Below are 16,143 nucleotides of genomic sequence, written 5' to 3' on the forward strand. Positions count from 1 at the left end.
GGGAGGAACAAACGAGACGTGAGAGAGCGAGCGGAGCTCCCACCTTCGGCCCATCAGACGTGTAATTAGAGAGCTGCGAACGAGCTGCAGACAATAAAACTTCACGCGTTATTAAAGCCTGGCGAGCAGCGAATCCACGATTTCGATGATTTCACAGCACCGAAGGCAAAACAGCGACTCTGCCACGCAGGAGAACGAAATGCTCCTCGCTCGGGCTCCTTCTTGCCTCATTCCGAAAGGGTTTTATTACTTAACGAACTCTTGTTTTCTGCAATTAGCAGCCCCGCGGAGCTCTTTGTTCTGGTTGCTCCCAGGCTTAGTGGAGGTCAGTCTCTGCAGAAAATCCGGCGGGGGGGTCATTAGAGCCCTGGTGACTTTTCAAACGTTTCAACACCACTTTCTCCCTGCCCAGCACCCAGAGCCACTCACTCCGTCCCGGGGGCCGAGGTTTGCCTGGGATCCATCCCCGTGCAGGTGGCAGGACGAAGCAAACCTGGGAGTGGAGGATCGTTGTTATTTTAAGAACTAACTCACCGCAGCCCATGGAGCTGGTGGGACCCGTGGGAAGGAGCAGATCCAAGAGAAGTCTTTCCCGAGCTGGAAAAGCAATAATTGCCCCTGCCAGGCTCCCTCTGTGCTGGGTGTTCACCTGCTCCAGGTCCCTTCCACGACTCAGAACCTGCCAGTGGATCCCTTTGCCAGCCCTGAACTGGGGCAGGTTTGGTTTCCAGCCCAAACCCCTCTGAGGACACCAAGGTGGGGTCAGTCTTTGCTCTGTGCCAGGCCCCAAAACCCTCCCCTGCTGCTCTGGGCTTTGCCCCTTCCTCCATCCCCCCGAGGAATTTGTACTCTCACCACACTCAGCTTTTAAAAACTCCTCTTTCCCCCGTAACTCAGGGAGCAAAGGGTTTTAGGATCATAATTCAGGGCATGTTGGGAGAATCTCCAAGTCCTCTGGGCCTGATTCCCTTCCTGCACTCACCTCGTGTGATGCCATCAGTGTCACCAGGATGGAGCAGGTAAACCCGAGGTTATCCCATCAATCCAGGCTTTACAGGGGTGCAGAAGGCTGGAAAAGAAAGGAGGAGTTTAATCCCTGCAGCCTTCAGCTCCCGAAATTTATCCCCATTAACTCTGTTTGCCAGTGGAGGAGCCTGAAATGGCCACCACCGAGCCCTGATCCCACGGGGAGCCCTCTTCTGGCAATTATTAATTAAGAATATTCCACAGATTCACCAGGATGGAACTCCCCCAACCCAGCAGGGAAGCACCGAACCAGTGCAAAGAGGGTGGGGCAGATTTGGGGGTCAGAGAGCTCCAAACACACCCCCAGGAGCCCAAAATCCCGGAGAGAAGGGTCTGTGCTGCCCCTGGGGGACGTTTCTCACAGCTCCACAACTGCCCAGCCGCAGGAACAGGGGTGTTTCCAGACCTTTAGAGGAGAAAACTCCCCATTCTTGGGCATTTTCTATTTTATCAGCTGCTGGCCACACCTGAAACGGGAAACCCTGTTGTTCTTCAGCTGTTTTCCCAGCTCAGGAGTTCCAAGGTTTTTTCAGCCCTGCCAGAAACAACAAAAGAAAATTCACCCAGAAATTCAAAATTAGGACCTGAACCCACTTCTTTGGCTGCACAGAGCCAGTTTATTCCGACCAAATTCTCATATAGATCAATTTTAAATCAATTTTAAACCAATTTTAAATCAATATTCCAAACCCAGGAGGTCCCTGAGAAGCCCCCCCGTGGCACCAAGAGGACACGAGGCCAGAGGGACCCCCGGGCTGCTCTGCTTTCCAAAAAGGAGAGGAGAGGCCAAAATCCAACAAGTTCATTCCTGAGCTGCAGGGAGGGGATGAGGCAACTGGGAATGAGGCTCTTTGATGTGATGGGCAACTGGGAAGGGCTCCTGCTGTGCCCAGTGGGCTCCCAGGGAGGCAACCGGGGAGTTGGGAATAAATTCAGGCAGGGAATTAGGAGACCAGCAGCCCAGGGAGGCTCAGGAACAGGCTGCACAGTCAGAAAACTGGGATGAAAACGGGGCAGAGGCTTTAGGAGGGAGGGCAGGGAGCTTCTGGCCGAGGTTTTATGGCAGAGCTGAGTCCCTGACTCAGCCCCGGGTGTCTCCTGGGAGCTCAGAAACTCGGCCAGGGGAGAGGTTTAATGGGAGCTGGCTGGGCTCTGGGGAGCTCAGGAGCTGCATGGCAGGGAAATAGGAGAAAAAAGGGGGTCAGGGAATCGTGGAATGGAATAGAATAGAATGGAAGTGGAAATGGGAATGAATAGAATAGAATAGAATAGAATAGAATAGAATAGAATAGAATAGGAATAGAATAGAATAGAATAGAATAGAATAGAATAGAATAGAATAGAATAGAATAGAATAGAATAGAATAGAATAGAATAGAATAGAATAGAATAGAATAGAATAGAATAGAATAGAATAGAATAGAATAGAATAGAATAGAATAGAATAGAATAGAATAGAACAGAACAGAATAGAATAGTTTGGGCTGGCAGAGACCATCTCACTCCACCCCTGCCGTGGGCAGGGACACCTCCCACCAGCCCAGGTTGCTCCAGCCTGGCCTGGGACCCCTCCAGGGCTGGGGCAGCCCCATCTCTCCTGTCTGCAGCCCTGGCAGGGCAGAGGCTGCAGGGCCTGGGCAGCCCCAACTCCCCCATCTGCAGCCCTGGCAGGGCAGAGGCTGCAGGGCCTGGGCAGCCCCAGCTCCCCCATCTGCAGCCCTGGCAGGGCAGAGGCTGCAGGGCCTGGGCAGCCCCAGCTCTCCTGTCTGCAGCCCTGGCAGGGCAGAGGCTGCAGGGCCTGGGCAGCCCCAGCTCTCCTGTCTGCAGCCCTGGCAGGGCAGAGGCTGCAGGGCCGGGGCAGCCAGACCGATACTGGGCAGCCCAGGAGCAGTAATTATGTCCTTTGTCTCGTGAGCCGAGTTAATCACGACGTCCAGCCCAGTGATGACAGACACACTAAATAAAGAGCCAGTGGGGTGTGAACGGCCTCGTTGAGCCACCCCGGGCTGGCAGAGCCGGTTCAGCAGCCTCTGAATCACCCAAGAGTTCCCTCAGATCGTCTGCTCTGGGCACAAAGGGTCACGCTCCGGGGTGGCAAAAAATCAGGGAGCATCCACACAATCCTGGATCACAGCAGGGTTCTCCACTGGGGAAAAAGTTGAGATGTTGAGAGAGTCACCTCAGTGATAAACCAGATCAAAGGAACAGCTACAGAGCTGCTGGAACAACTGCTGCCACCTCCCAGGGAATCTCTGGCTTCTGGGGACCCAGTGACCTGCTCAGCACTTGCCTTGTCCCCCCTGCCCAGGACCTGCAGGAGCTGCAGCAGCTTTTCCATCTAGGCAGGGCTCAGAGCAGCAATTTCCCTGCTCGTGGTGTCCTTCTCCCTGGAATTAGTGGCCCCGTGTGGTGTCCAGGGGAGCTGAGCTGGGCCCCAGCAGGGGAGAGCTCCACGTCCCCTCGGGAGCCGCCTCATCCCTGCACGTCCCTCCCGTCCCCTCCCGAAGGTCTGGGCCCAGCACATCTCCCTTTGCCTCTAAAAATAGCCTTTGTGCAATTCCCGGGGAAGGGAAGAGCAATTACACCTCCAGTCTGGGAGGAACACCCCCTCCCTTTCCCCGGGCTGGCTGCGGAGCCTCCCGGGGGGACGGGCAGGGCTTTTGTGCTGAGGTTGCTGCCCCGGAGCCCAGGTGACCTCCCCGAGCCTCTCCAGACCTGCACCCAAACCCGTGGCTGAGGTCAGGGCGGCCCCAGCTCCCGATCCCCAGCCAGGGTTCAGCTCTCCCTCCCAGCCCTGGAAAGGGACGTTCTTTCCTCACCCCGTGTCGCAAGTCGCGAATTCGGCGGCGAAAACGCCCCGAAAACCTCAGGTCTTGCTCAAATAAAGGTGGTGTCTCAACACTCCCGGCTCTGCCTGGATGTGCCTCCACCAGAGCCTCTCCAGGGTGCCCTGATGGAGGGACACAGCCCAGCTTGGAGCTGACGGGGCACAATCACTTGGGAATGTTGCCCGAAAATCCCAGTGCGGCTCTGGAGCTGCTGGGATCCCTCCTGTGCTTCCAAACACAGCTGGAATCCCCCCTGTGCTTCCAAACTCTGCTGGAATCACCCCAGTGCTTCCAAACCCTGCTGGGATCCCCCCTGTGCTTCCAAACCCTGCTGGAATCCTCCATGTGCTTCCAAACACAGCTGGAATCCCCCTGTGCTTCCAAACCCTGCTGGAATCCCCCCTGTGCTTCCAAACCCTGCTGGGATCCCCCCTGTGCTTCCAAACCCTGCTGGGATCCCCCCTGTGCTTCCAAACCCTGCTGGGATCCCCCCTGTGCTTCCAAACCCTGCTGGAATCCTCCATGTGCTTCCAAACCCTGCTGGAATCCCCCCTGTGCTTCCAAACCCAGCTGGGATCCCCCCTGTGCTTCCAAACCCTGCTGGAATCCCCCCTGTGCTTCCAAACCCTGCTGGAATCCCCCTGTGCTTCCAAACCCTGCTGGAATCACCCCTGTGCTTCCAAACCCTGCTGGGATCCCCCCTGTGCTTCCAAACCCTGCTGGGATCCCCCCTGTGCTTCCAAACCCTGCTGGAATCCCCCCTGTGCTTCCAAACCCTTGCCAGGCTGCCAGCCACAGTCCTGGAACGCTTTGGGTTGGAAGGGACCTCAAAGCTCCTCCAGTTCCACCCCCACTTTTCCCTCTCTCCCAGGTTGCCCAGAGCTCCATCCAAGGCGGCCTCGGACCCTTCCAGGGACGGGGCAAACGAGACACCCAGCTCCTTGCAGGAGCCTGCTGTGATTCCCTCGATCTCCCTGCTCCACAGGGCAATATTCCAGGAGCCTCTGTGGGCACCAGGGCTGCTCTGAGAACCACAGAGCTGCCTCGAAAGCAGCCAGGCAGGTTCTCCACTGCTGGAAAGTGTCCCAGTGCCTGCCCTCGGCAGAGCCAGCGCTGGGTCTGCAGCAGGGGAGCAGTGGGGAGGCCTGAGTTGGGTTTTGGGCTTGGCTTTGGGGTATTCCCCTCTCCAGCAGAGGCTGGAGACTAAAATTAAACCCGTGAGGGAGGCAGCAAGGCAGGGCCTCACCTGCCAGGGGGTCACACACGTGGAGTCCCACCCTGGGAGACAACCCACGGCCCAAAATTCAGGTGTCCCGCCCTCCAGCTGCCAGAGGATTTGCTGAGGGAGGAAGTTCCACCCCAGTGGGAGCAGCTGCTGCTTCCCCTCGCTGCCCAGGAATCCCTGGGACCAGCTCAGCCAGACCTGCAGCTGATAAGGGCCCTGCTGGGACGGGGGAGACGGGACAGGGACGGTCCCAAAGGCACCCAGAGGTGATGAAATTGGGCTCTGTGGGGGCCAAGGCGCCTCTGCTGCTGGAAATAATCCTCCCAGCACAATCAAGGGCTGCTTGACCCGTGTCCTGATCCCTCCCTGAGATCTGGAGGGTGAGTTATTCCCACTCAATGAATGTTTTTCACGTGGAATAATAGTTATGGAGGAAACTTCTTCCATGAAAAACACCCTTTTTTCCACATTGAGGTTGAAATATCCTTTCAAATGCCCTTCTGGCACCTGAGTGGGACCAGTTTCCAATTCCATTTGATGGGATAAATCTTGGACACCATTAAAATTCCCTCACTTGCCACGTGATGCAGAGAGAGAAACTCAGTCCCCTGTTCTGTCTCAGATCAGTGGGAGCTCTGTCTTCTGGACCATGGAAAACAACATTAATTCATAAATCCCAGGATTATTTCCATTGGAAAAGACCTCCAAGATCACCAAGTCCAGCCTTTGATCCATCAGCATCTCATCCCCCAGCCCAGAGCACTCAGTGCCACGTCCAGTCCTGCCCTGGGCACCTCCAGGGCTGGGCACTCCCCCACCTCCCTGGGCAGCCCCTGCCAAGGCCTGACCACCCTTTCCAGGGGGAAATTCCTCCCAGTGATTCAAAATTACCTGTTCTGAAACGAAAGCAGAATGAAATCCGTGAAGATCTTCCTGAGGAAAAGAAAAGTTCACTCACCCCTCACGAGTTTTTACACACCAAAGTCATTTTAGGGAACTCACTGATGAAGAGCAAGAGGGAGGAGGACAAAATAAACCCCCCTCTCTGAAACTACAGACACAGCCCAAGGATTAGTGGGAATGGGATGGTGTGAAAGGACTCCTGGAGGGGATGAGGTGGCACCACAACACCCCCAGACCCCCAATGCATCGACCTGAGGGTCTGCCCTCCACTCCCACCCCCTGTCCTGTCCAGCTGGGTTGGGCAGGGCAATGAAAGGAGCCCTGAGTGTGATCTGCCTACGTGTAGGACAGGGCTGGGGAGGAAACACAGTTGTGAAACCATGAGCTCATCAGCCAGGAGGACTCATTCCCAGAAGGCAGGGCCCTGAGACCATATAAAGGTTCTCCCATCCCTCTGCCCCGGCATCCACTCGGCTCCCTGAGACTCCCTTTGGCTGCCTGGGTAAGTCAGAGGGCTCTGGGGCCTCCCTGGGCTCTGGGGCCTCCCTGGGCTTCCCCCTCACGGGGGGCTCCCTTTGCAAGGGAGGGTTTCACCTCCTGCCTTCAGATATCCCAAAGGTTCTCGGAGAGGAGAGGGGCTGTGGGGAGGACAGGCAGCCTTGGGACAGCTCTGCAGGGTAAATCCAGGCTGAGTGTAACTCTGGGGGGGGTTGAGGGCTAAATGAGACCCTTTCTGAAAGGGGGAGCAGAGGAAATTGTGTTGGTTTAAGTTCTCCTCCAGGGGAGGAGAGCAGTGGCCTCCTGGAGCTCCCTCCCAGCTGATTTCCTGGGATTCTGCTGTTGGTAACAAGGATCTTGTCCAAACTCCAGTTGCATGGGAGAATTCTCTTGGAAAGCAGGGATTTGGGGCTGCAGGAGCAGAGGGCTGGAGGCATCCCTCCTGTGCTGCCTCAGGCCAGCCATGGCAAGGGCAATGCATTAATTCATTTAAAGATCTTATCAGATCCTTATAAAAAAAAAAATGGCAAGAGAGGGGTGTCACTGACCTGGAGGAGGGAGAGGAGAGGAGGGAATTGGCTTTGGAGATGTGCTGAGAGGAGCAGCAGCCCCAGGGGGGAGGGAGAAGGAGCTGCCACTCTCCCTGTCCTGCCCACAGCTCCTGTGCTGGGGGGGCCCCAAAATGCCCCTTTCAGGCACCACTTTTCCAGTCCTCACCTTTAACTCGTGCCTTTAAGCTGCTTTCAGAGAAGCAGCAGCCCAGGCTTTAGCACAGACACTCCCCCAGCCCAGCCGAGCCCGGGTCTGCCTTCAGCAGCCACAGAACAGTTCCCCAAATTGCCGGGAACACGAGGAGTGGCCCTGGGAGCAGAAATCCCTCCTGGTGGCTCTGATTCATGCAGGTCACAGGTGTCATTAGTGGCCAGGCCAATCCAGGGACACGGGGACACGTTATCCCTGGGCCAGGGGTCACCCCAGCCCTTCACATCCCCCCCAAAGTCGGGATGGAACCAGAGCAAGAGCAGGAATTGAGTCCTAGTACTCAAAGGAAAGGCTTTTAATTCCAGGTAAAACCTGGAAACCATTGCAAAAGGGGCAAAACCCACTGAACTATTTCACTTTTGCCACTGTAAAACATCCCGTTGGCCCCATATTTATATTTTCCAACTTTCTGCTTTTAAATGTTTGTCTTTCACTTTCACTGTTTTTCTGTTATTATTTTGACTTCCCGAGGCCGTTCTCTCCACACCGGGAGATCTGTGGTTTGTCAGCTCCTCTCATCGGTTCCCCAGGACAGAAATAAAAGGGAGCTGACACTTCGGGAAGAGGGGGAAGGACTGTGAAGTGCAAATCAGCCGCGGGTTCAAAGGAGCGGCTCTACCTCAGCCAGACCCGACGGGGCTGTCCCACATCGCAGAGCAGGGAGAGGAGGGACGAGCTAAGGCGGGGTGGGAGCGGGAGCTGAAAGGCAGGATGAAAAAGGAAGAGCAGATCATCATTCCGGGACAACCCGCCTCGGGAAACCCAAGGGCAAACCGGGAGAGCTTTGCTCCGGTTTCTTGGAACTCGGATTTTAGAACTGAACTGGTATTTTAGAACTGAACTGGTATTTTGTACCCGTTCCCCCTCCTCCTGCCGCGCCCCCCTCAGCGCCGCAGTAACGCTCCGATTTCCTTTCAGACCGTCCCTTTTCCCGCAAAGATGTCCCTGAACCAGACGCAGATGAAGCAGGAGCTCACGCTCCCCCCCGGGCTGAGCAAGAGCATCCCCCCGCCGAGCCAGGAGCCCGCGCCGTGCCCGCAGCAGCATCCCGAGCTCCAGGACCCCACACCCCGCCCGGGTCCAGCCCCGACGTGCCCGGAACGAGCCGTGCCCTTGCCGAGCCAGGAGCCGGGCAAAGGAGAAGCCCCCGCGGCCGTGGTGCCCCAGTGCCCGGCCCAGGAGCAGAGCAAGTGCCCTCCACCCTTCCCAGCCGAGGCTCTGCCGTGCCCAGAGGAGAAACCAGCCTGCCAAGAGCTGCCCGTGTCCCGCCCTGACCCAGCCCCGTGTGGGCTGGAGAAGCAGCAGCGCCAGGAGAGCCCCGTGCCAGTCCCCGGGACCCGCTCCGAGGCTGCAGCCTGTGCCCAGGAGAAGCAGCAGATCAAGGAGCTCCCCGTGCCCGTCCCTGCCCCGCGCCCCGACCCCACCCCGTGCCCCCAGGAGAAGCAGGAGGTCAAGGAGACCCCCGTGCCCATCCCTGTCCCGCTGCCCGACCCCACCCCGTGCCCTCAGGAGAAACAGGAGGTCAAGGAGATCCCCGTGCCCACCCCGTGCCCCCAGGAGAAGCAGGAGGCCAAGGAGACCCCCGTGCCCATCCCTGTCCCACTGCCCGACCCCACCCCGTGCCCTCAGGAAAAGCAGGAGGTCAAGGAGATCCCTGTGCCCACCCAGGAAAAGCAGGAGGTCAAGGAGCTCCCCATGCCCACCCCGTGTCCCCAAGAGAAGCAGGAGGTCAAGGAGACCCCCGTGCCCACCCCGTGCCCCCAGGAGAAGCAGGAGGTCAAGGAGACCCCCGTGCCCATCCCTGTCCCGCTGCCCGACCCCACCCCGTGCCCCCAGCAGCAGCAGGAGATCGAGGAGCTCCCCGTGCCCACCCCGTGCCCTCAGGAGAAGCAGGAGTGCCAGGACGCCCCGGTGCCAGTGCCAGCTCCCTGTCCCGACCCCGAGCAGCTCTCCCTTCCCGGGAAAGCCCCTCCCGTGGAGCAGCAGCAGCTCAAACAGCCCAACCCGTGGCCTCCCGCCCAGAAGTAAAGCGGGGCCGCCCCGAGCCGAGCCCCGAGGGGAGAAGAAGATCCCAACCCCAAACCTCCTCTCCCACATCTCCCATCCAGAGGTCATTTCCCAGCACCTTTTGAATCGCTGCAGAGCTTCTGTGGAGAAGAAAATCGCTGCTGAGCTCCCAAGTCCCCCCTCCAATTAACGCTTCGTCCTGTACTAACAGCGGATAAAAAGGCTTCAAGCAGGGTCCTGGGTGTGGGTTCAGCTTCCCAGCAGCCTGAATTCCTGCCCCCTCCCAGCCCCTCTGGCCCAGAGGGACACCAGAAAGCTCCCTGGCAGCACAAGGCAGGGTTCCTTAAGCTCAGCATTAAACTCTCCCCCAGCACAAGGCCCAGCTCTGGTCTCCCTGCCTTCCCCCCCAGCTCCCTGGATTCCACCTCCCACCTGCATTTGGGGCTTCCTGCCTGTTAATAATGGGAGGTTTGGGCAGAACCTGCTGCTGAAGGGTTCTGATCCCCCTCCCAGCCCATGACATGGCAGTGCTGATTGGTTTCATGCAATTAAAAAGAATCCACCTGGCCGCAGGGAATAGGAAGGGATTTTAGGACAGAGGCACCAGCTCTGCCCAGGCAGGAGCCAGAGCTCACCTGGAACCTTCTGGGACGTGTGAAAGGGCAGCTCCAGCCCAGAGGCTTCCTGGCAAACCTCCCGAATCCGCTCCAGACCCGTTTGGAAAGCAGAGATGAGCCCCGGGCGTGGCTTCCCCGGGCTCCGCGGGGCAGAGGAGGGAACACCCCCGGGGCTGCCTCAATCACGCCCCACACGGGGCTGCTGGGGAGGGATTTGCCACTTGGCTCTAATTGTTTTGGGCTGGTGTTGCATCCAGGATTCATTTCACTGTGAAAATCGGCAATAAAAGTTGCTTTGGATACCGAGGTGTGGAGGTTTTTCTCCTTAAAAAAGGTGGGAGGGAGCCTCAGCTGGCAACGGGTCAGAGCTTGGGGCTTCCCAATCAGGACCTGGAAACTCGGGAATGGGTGACCCTGAGTCACAGAACCATGGAATGGTTTGGAATGGAGGGTCCTTAAAGTCCCTCCAGTGCCACCCCCTGCCACGGGCAGGGACACCTTCCTCTCTCCCAGGTTGCTCCAACCCGACCTTGGGCCCTTCCAGGGATCCAGGGGCAGCCAAAGCTTCCCTGGGCAACCTGTGCCAGGCCCTCCCCACCCTCCCAGGGAGGAACTGATCCTTAATATCCCACCTCAACCACCTGTGTGTGCCTTTAAAGGTAATTTTTTGGCAAATAGAAGAGGAAGGTAACGAACAAACACGAGCAAAGTGACAATAAAAACATCAGGAAGCAAGTCATGAGTTATTCATCATTTTATTGCAGCGTGTCCCAAATGAGGAGCAGGATAAAGCGGCCCCGGGATTTATTTATTTATTATTTCCCAGCAGAGGGTGAGCTAATCCCGGGTAATGAATTGCACCTCGTTGGAAAGCAATTGCTCCTTGCAGGGCTGAGGAGGCGGCTGCGGGGTTTTGGAGCCCTTCCAGCGGCGCCAGCAGACAGGGAAGTTGGGAAAGGAGCGTTTGGAAACCGGGATTTGCATTTGGAAACGGGGAATTTGCATCTCCCGTGGCAGCTCCGGGGCCGTCGGGGCTACTTCTGCTTGGGGCAGCCCTGCTGCTGCTGCTGCTGCTGCTGGGGGAGGCTCTTCACGGGGCACTTGGCCTGCCCTTGGGGGGCCTGGCTTTGCTCCACGCCCTTGGCAGGGGCCACACACTTCTCCTGGCACTGGGGAGGGAGGCACTGCTGCTGCTTCTGCTGGTGGGACGACATCCCTGCGAGCCTGCAAGGAAAGCCCCAGTTGTTCTAAATCCCCTCCACACACACGTCTCCTTCTGGGAGATCACGAGTTCAGGAGGTTCCTCAGCCCTGGCATCGACTCCCCAGCCAAGAGGATGAGCTTTTGAGGTTCATCCTCCCACCAAAAACCACTCCTGGCCATAAATCCCTGAGGATGCTGCTCCACCTGCCCCTTATTGACTTTTTTGGGGCCCCCATCACACCCTCTGTGGGCTCAGCAGAGTGGCTGAGCCCTCAGAGAGGAACTGCACAGAAAATGAGTGCCAGAGGCAAGCTCCAGCCTGACAGAGCCTGGCTCCAGCCTGACAGAGCCTGGCTCTATCCTAACAAAGCCTGGCTCTATCCTGACAGAGCCTGGCTCCAAGCAGGGAAGTGGCTGCGGGAGCTGAGGAGGGGACAAACATCGAGGGGGGGGGGGTTTTCCCTTCATTCCCTCTGCTCAAAAAAATGTTTTCTGGGCATTCCAGCTTGGAGAAGCACGGAAGAAATGCAGGTTTGAAGGCAGACTCTCCTTGGCTCAAGGAGAACCTCAGAGCAGGGGTTAGAACTGTTTGAAGAGGAGCAGAAAAGTGGTGAGAGCTCGGGGCTGGGAGTCCTGAAAGCGGGAAATCGTGGGAGAACAGCCCCCTTTGGCAACAGGCTCAGGGCAGGGAGAGCCTCAGAGCAGGAGCTGCATCTCTGGCCATCGAATTCGATGGATTTTATCCAGAGGAGTGGAACTCAGAGCCCTGGGAATGCAGGAGACCGAGGTGATCAGAGGCTAAACCAGCTTCCCACGGTGCCAACTGCTGGCAGCTCACCCCCAACCCCTGCTGGTTATCCACAGGATCCTTATCAGCCTGGGGGAAATCCAGAGGGTTGGCAAGGGGGTTCTGGGCCCAGAGAGGCAGCAAACCACAGTCTGGAACCTCAGAGAGCCTCCAAACCCCGTCCTGTGCCTCCCACCCGCCGGGGGAAAAGCTGGAGCTGGGACTGGAGGGACAAACCAAGGGCAAACCACCCCCAAAGCCCCAGAACCACCCCCTGGGCAGCAGGAGGGGCACGGGAGGACTCACCTGGTGTCTCACCCGGTGTCTCACCTGGAGTCTCCTGCTCTGGGAAGGAGGGGAGGAGAAGCCACTGGAGGTGAGGAGCTGCAGGAGGGTTTTATACCCTCCCAGGAGCTGATGACAACAGATTAACTCGGTGACCAGAGTCTTTCACAACCAGAACCTGCTCACACCTCCGTGCTCCTGGACCACAGTCAAGGCCTGGGAAGGATCCCTCCTCTCCCAGCTGCGGGGGCTTTGTTGTTTTTAATGCCAGGCACACCCAGGCTGGTAATCACGGGCTAATTCATTAATAATTCCCTCATCCCTGTCCTGGGCACGGATCCCACGGCTCCGCGGGGCTGGGACACAACTCACGTCCTCTCTGGAGGGAGCAGGACGTGCTCACACAAAATCCAGGGGATAATTTCATCTGTGGCCACAGCACAGACCCCCAGAAACCCGAGTTGGGGGGGGACCCCTGTGCCAGCCCCTGGCAGGGGCAGCAGGTCTGTCTTTGGCCTCCTGTGCTCCTGGATTTTGCTGTTGCCCTTCTCCATTTTCCTCCCCCCAAAAAGGGGAATAAAACACTTCAGAAAGCCAAGAAATCAGAAATCTTTCCCCTGGTTTTTTTTTCCTTGCACTTTGCTGTGGTTTTTCAGTGAATTAACTCCATTTTTAATGAGCTGAATTCCTTTTTTCCAGACTGGCTGAAGTTGTGGCAGGATTTCTTTTCTTTTCTTTTTTTTTTCTGAGGATGGACCCACGTTGCAGAAAAATGTGGATTCCCTTGAGATTTTTCCAAGGAAGGGACAGAGCAAATGTTCCATCTGAAGCCTTGGCTTTGCTGGAAAAGGAACCCTTGATTTTTCCCAACAACAACCCTTGGTTGTTTTTACCAAAAATCCTTGGTTGTTCCCACCAAAAATCCTTGGCTATTCCCACCAAAAATCCTTGATTGTTCCCACCAAAAATCCTTGATTGTTCCCACCAAAAATCCTTGATTGTTCCCACCAAAAATTCTTGGCTATTCCCACCAAAAATCCTTGATTGTTCCCACCAACAATCCTTGGTTGTTCCCACCAAAAATCCTTGGCTATTCCCACCAAAAATCCTTGGCTATTCCCACCAAAAATCCTTGATTGTTCCCACCAAAAATCCTTGGCTATTCCCACCAAAATCCTTGGCTATTCCCACCAAAAATCCTTGGCTATTCCCACCAAAAATCCTTGGCTATTCCCACCAAAATCCTTGGCTATTCCCACCAAAATCCTTGGCTATTCCCACCAAAAATCCTTGGCTATTCCCACCAAAAATCCTTGGCTATTCCCACCAAAACCCTTGGTTATTCCCACCAACAATCCTTGGTTATTCCCACCCCCAACCCTCCACCCCCCCAGCTCCCAGTGTTGGACACATCCCCATCAGCTCCCAATGTTGGACACATCCCCCCCAGCTCCCAATGTTTGACACATCCCCCCCAGCTCCCAGTGTTGGACACATCCCCATCAGCTCCCAGTGTTGGACACATCCCCATCAGCTCCCTGTGTTGGACACATTCCCCCCAGCTCCCAGTGTTGGACACATCCCCATCAGCTCCCAGTGTTGGACACATCCCCATCAGCTCCCAATGTTTGACACATCCCCATCAGCTCCCAATGTTGGACACATCCCCATCAGCTCCCAATGTTGGACACGTCCCCATCAGCTCCCAGTGTTGGACACATCCCCATCAGCTCCTGGTGTTTGACACATCCCCATCAGCTCCCGGTGTTGGACACATCCCCATCAGCTCCTGGTGTTGGACACATCCCCATCAGCTCCTGGTGTTGGACACATCCCCATCAGCTCCTGGTGTTGGACACATCCCCATCAGCTCCTGGTGTTGGACACATCCCCATCAGCTCCCAATGTTGGACACATCCCCATCAGCTCCTGGTGTTGGACACATCCCCATCAGCTCCCAGTGTTGGACACATCCCCATCAGCTCCCGGTGTTGGACACATCCCCATCAGCTCCCGGTGTTGGACACATCCCCCCCAGCTCCTGGTGTTGGACACATCCCCCCCAGCTCCTGGTGTTGGACACATCCCCATCAGCTCCCGGTGTTTGACACGTCCCCATCAGCTCCCTGCCCCTCTCCAGGCTGACAGGGATGAAGTGGCACCAATTTGCTGCAAATATCCCAGGAATCCGAGCAATCCCAGGGCTGCCCAGGGGTGCCCCGGAGGGAAGTGTGTCAGGGCTCTTGGAACAGCCTCGATGAGCTCGATCCAACAGGAGCCTCCTGCCACTTCCTGCGGGGTTTCCAGAGCCTGCCTGGGATCCCTGTGCCTGCTGCAGAGGAGAGGGAGAGGAGAAGAACTTTATTTGGCCGTTTTTCCTTGCACTTCACAGCAGCTTTTCACCGAAGCAGCTTCGTTTGTGACGAATTCAATCCCTTTTCCCCAAGCCCTGGCTCTGACCTGCTGGAGCCGGGGCAGAACTTCCCGGCTTTATCCCGGGCATGGACCCAGAAAAATGTGGATCCCCTGGAGATGATTTTTTTTTCCCCGAGGAAGGAGCTGAGGAAATGTTTCATCAGCTGCTGGATGTGGCTGGAGATGCTCCGAACTGGGGTGACTCACCTGTGGGATGGAGCTGCACGTCACTCCCTGGCCAGGACCTTTTCTGTGCCTAAAAGTGGGCACTGCTGTGGCATCAGCAGGTCCCTGGTGAGGCAGAACTGGCAGAATTCCCAGGGGGACCCCCAGGGTTTGTGTTCCACGGCAGGAATTAGGGGAGCACGTCCCTCATTTGAGCCTCTGCTGCCCCTGCTCCCTCCCTCCTGCCCGGGCTGTGGCAGGAGCAGGGGGGGGTTGTGGCAGGGGTGGGTTGTGACAGAGCAGGGGTGGGTTGTGCAGGAGCAGGGGTGGGTTGTGTCGGGAGCAGGGGTGGGTTGTTTGCCTTCCCCAGCCCTGTTTTTTTTTCCCCCTCTCATTATCGGTGTCACCTCTCGGTGTCGACAGTCGGGGCCCCGAGAGGAATCTGCTGTTAAATTCCACACAGGGGCTCATTAGCAGCTCGTTTGGTAACAGCCTCTGCACACACCTAAATATAACTCTTTTCTTCTCCAGATTAGAGATTCCCCACCCCTGCCCTAATGACACGGTGGCTGGGGAGCGATTCTGCACGGCCCAGACCAGAGGTTGGACGAGTCCCACGGGAGGACAATGGGAGCTTTATCTCCCAAATTCGGGCTTTCAAAGGGCTTCCCGTCCCTCCAGACAACGGGGCCTCCTTCAGCTCCAAAGTTACAACAAATAAAGGTGTATTTAAAGAGAAGTAAAATGTTATTGCACCTGCCAGGTGTTAAAGGACCCCAAACTCCAGCCCCTCTCTCGGTCAGGGAGGTGATTCCTGCTCGTGGGTAGATAAAGGGCAGAGACACGAGTGAGACCTTCCAAAGCAGGTCCTGGCAGCAGAACTGCAAACTCGGGGCTCAGGCCTGTTTCTGAACCTCAAAAAGGTTCATCTCCTGAAGCCAAACCCCCCCTTTCCTATATTTGGCCAGTAGGGATGGTGGGAAGAGTTCATCCCACCCACCACTTTTGTCCGAGGCAGAATTTTTTAAAGGGATAATTAAAATTCCAGCCGAGAACATTCGATTCCTTCTTGCTCGAATTTGAGGCTTTGTACTGGTTAAATTCACCTTTTAACAGCTTCCTTCTGGAATTAGAAGATAGTTGCTCCACACTAAAACGCTGTTTGCAGCAGGCACAGAACCCTCCCCAGGCACAGAACCCTCCCCAGGCACAGAACCCTCCCCAGGCACAGAACCCTCCCCAGGCACAGCAGCTTTTGAAAACCAAAACTGAGGGAAGATGTTCCTGGGCCTGAGGAGGTGGAGATGAAAAGAAGGACAGAAGCCCCAGGATGCCATCGATGGACAGTTTTTATTGCTGAACACAGACACTACGAGAGGGAGGAGAGGAAAGAGAAGGGAAGAGCAAAAGAGGAGACAAAAG

General features: G+C 56.6%; 1 protein-coding gene across 1 annotated transcript; it reads left to right on the forward strand.

Moving 5' to 3' along the window:
* The first annotated feature begins 8,048 nt into the window (after positions 1 to 8,048).
* LOC135404084 (keratinocyte proline-rich protein-like) lies at positions 8,049 to 10,176 on the forward strand. Its single transcript, XM_064638650.1, has one exon. It carries the CDS (start codon positions 8,182 to 8,184, stop codon positions 9,268 to 9,270), a length of 1,089 nt encoding a protein of 362 aa, XP_064494720.1. The 5' UTR covers positions 8,049 to 8,181; the 3' UTR covers positions 9,271 to 10,176.
* Positions 10,177 to 16,143: the final 5,967 nt, after the last annotated feature.

The sequence above is a fragment of the Pseudopipra pipra genome, chromosome 29 (genome assembly GCF_036250125.1).
Source record: "Pseudopipra pipra isolate bDixPip1 chromosome 29, bDixPip1.hap1, whole genome shotgun sequence".
In the NCBI taxonomy this organism is placed as follows: Eukaryota; Metazoa; Chordata; class Aves; order Passeriformes; family Pipridae; genus Pseudopipra; species Pseudopipra pipra.